The sequence below is a fragment of the Glossina fuscipes genome, unplaced genomic scaffold (genome assembly GCF_014805625.2).
Source record: "Glossina fuscipes isolate IAEA_lab_2018 unplaced genomic scaffold, Yale_Gfus_2 111, whole genome shotgun sequence".
Taxonomy (NCBI): domain Eukaryota; kingdom Metazoa; phylum Arthropoda; class Insecta; order Diptera; family Glossinidae; genus Glossina; species Glossina fuscipes.
The window spans coordinates 2,123,672-2,126,756 of record NW_023998454.1 but is presented as its reverse complement, the minus strand read 5'-3'; the positions used below and the strand labels follow the sequence as shown (position 1 = coordinate 2,126,756).

General features: G+C 34.7%; 1 protein-coding gene across 1 annotated transcript; it reads right to left on the bottom strand.

The window, feature by feature from the left end:
* Positions 1-1,761: 1,761 nt before the first annotated feature.
* On the bottom strand, positions 1,762-2,541 carry LOC119639040. The gene has a single exon (XM_038036211.1). It carries the CDS (start codon positions 2,539-2,541, stop codon positions 1,762-1,764), a length of 780 nt encoding a protein of 259 aa, XP_037892139.1.
* Positions 2,542-3,085: the final 544 nt, after the last annotated feature.

The following is a 3,085-nucleotide window of genomic DNA, read 5'->3' as shown; positions in this document are numbered from 1 at the left end:
CCCACTTTGGATTTTTTTCTAAATTCAAAAGAAATATATTTCTTCACACTTAGTGAAATTTTTTTATCTTATGAAAATATATCAGATCTGAAAGTCTCAAAGTCTTAAGTCTGTCTTCAAATATCGTCCTGATGGTTGTGCTGGTGTTAACATATTCATCAAAAAATGTATCAATTTCATACAAATTCCGTAGAAATCATCAGCTGAAATGGTCATTATAAAAACAACCAGTCTAAGGCGTAACATAATGATACTGTCTGTCTACTTTCCTCCTAACATTACAATTCAATACTTTAAAGATGAACTAGAAAGACCTTTTAATTTTTTGAGATTCAATTTCGAGTAACAGGAGAAATGCGACAATATGAAAGACAATATCGGTATATAGCAAGATATAACGAAACCGTCTTCTCAATAAAATTCATTCTTTCGTCGGCTTTAAATCTGCTTCTGATGCCAATTTTACCATGTGGGAGATTAAGATACTCAACAGGCTCATGTGCACTTGGACAAAGTTTATTTAAAGATGGATGGATGTGTATCACCTGATATATGTAATGAGTGCGGCAAAAGAGTCAGCTGAGCACCGTATTTTTATGTGCAATGAATTCAGAAGCACCAGATATTGATTTGCAATTTTTGGTGGTTTTAATAACCTATATGAAGTCTTTCGTGCTCGCAATAAAACTCATCTTAACCTGCTAAATGTCTTTATTAAAACTCACCTCTCCTTTTAAGTTATCATAGTTATAACTTTTTGCCCTGTCCAATAATTTTTTTAAAAATTTTTACAATTCCACAAATCAATAATTCCTACACAATCATAGCTTAATATCAATTTTCCGGTCCAAACGCTACAATGGAAGGTACTGAATAGACAATTACAATTTGAATATCAATTGATGGAGAGAGGTCAACATCGTTATGCCGTCAATAGATCAATAATAATCTGCATTATCGTTCTCCTCTGTTATCAACCTTATTGTAGCTATCAACGTGAAGGTCTTAAGTAGATTTCGTATCAAAAATTCGAGTATATCATTTAAAGACCTGACCCATTCCTCTTTCATATACAAAGAAATCAATAAATAAATCGCAGCTCAATCAACACGTTTACCAAAAGCTAATACGCATGCTGTAAGATTTAAAACTATTTTGCAATGATCCGCAACATATATATCTCAGACAAAACGCTCGATATGCTTAGCCTGAAAAATATATTTCGCTCCTTTTTTCTAAACGTTAATCGATTTGTAACAAGCAACATTTCTTGACCTTTCAAGATATTGCTGAGGATTGAATTTTTGATTTAATTTATTACAGAATTATATACATATTTGGCTTTTATACCCACCATTAACTTGATGCGAAATGAAGAATGCGTTTTAGAAAAATTTGGGTGTTTATATTTTTTCTAAAATTGTTGAAAATTTTGTAGTGATAACAGAAACTTTGAATGTCAAGAATGTGTAACTTCCAAAAAATAACTAGAAATATTTCAAGCTAAAACAGAATCTGTACTTATCGGCGTGTGAATCGCTTTTCCAAAGACATGAAAGCTAACTTTTTTCCATAGTCTTGCAACTCGTGATAACATCGAAACGGTTACTATCCTCATCAATGTCAGCTGCTTAACTGAAATGCGTGTTCCCAAAAGAATGGTGTACATTTGGAGAGACCTATTGCATATATTCATTGCTTAATAAGTTTCGAGAAGCTACTTGCTTTCAACTTTCAACAGCGCTCTTTGAAATACTTCCTTTAATCGCTCTTGTCTGGTTGTCTAAAAGTAAGGCGCTGCCGAAACTTTTCCCACACTTCACACGCGGCAGGCCTCTCTAAACATTTGCATTCGATCGGCCTGGGAGCTGACGCTTCTTCGCGCTTGCACTCTGAGAATGATGGATATGGGGCAGGATCCTTTTTGCAAGTAATGGGAAAAGGGTGAAAAATTTTGCAAAGCGGTTTTGTGCGCAAAGTTACGCATTTCGGAAATTCACGAGGAATTTTTGGGCATAAGCGGTTCTCTTCCGTTCCTGTTTTTAGACACGCCATCATTTTAAATTTCTTTAGTTGTTGTGGACAGGCTACTATAGGTACTGTTTTTTTCTGTTTTTCATCTTGCACTCTTACCCGTTTTTTTCTTCGTATTATTTTTCGTGGAATACAGTTTTGTGGCGGGCACACTTCGGCATTTAGTATATGGAGTGGGGGACAAGATATCCATGTTTGTTGATAATCGCGTCTTCTCATATCGCTTATTTTATAGTAAAGTTCATCCGTACGAACTGACAAATCGGCGCAGAAATTAGCACAGCAAAAAGGATAATCCCATATTGTATTTTTGGGCTTAGTAAGATAGAGTCTCTGATCTAGTTTAAGTTCTTTGTTCTTACAAACATCTGGCTTCTTCACATCGCATTTAGGCTCAGCAACTTTACGGCAGTTTCTGCGAGAGGAACGCCTTACCGTGCTTTGTCGAAACGGTGTTGGTATGAAAGCGAACCGTAGGCCAACAAATTTTCCACAATCCCGGAACATTTTTCACTGACAATTTTTATAATTTTAAAAATTTTCGAAAAGAAAAAAAAATTTTTTTTAAGAGAATAGAAAATATTTAGGGAAGACACAAACTTCTCCGTATTTGGAAAACGATTGATTCAAAATTGTAAATAAAGCTCACTAGAAATATTTTATTTTACTGTTCTGTTGAAATTAACAAAGCAGGTTACGGATAGAATGCATAAATAAGAACAAGTAAGACAATTATATTCGGTCGTGATGGAATTTCTTATATTCCTCACCGTTGTCCTGAAAGAATCAAAAAAAAAAAAAAAACTAAGTATTTATATATAATATATGTATAGTCAATAAATATAAACGGAAATTTGCATGGGGACTAAAGTAACAAGCAACAAACACGGAAAGAAAAGATGTGCCGGGTATTTGTGATATAGAAATGTAGACGTAGTAAGTGTCTCCCTTGTACGGTTTGGATTCCTTTCACCCTTATTTGCAAGTTTGTAGGCGATATCGGCATTTCTGCGAGTGGGAGAAAGTTTACCACAGATACTACCCGGTTCGG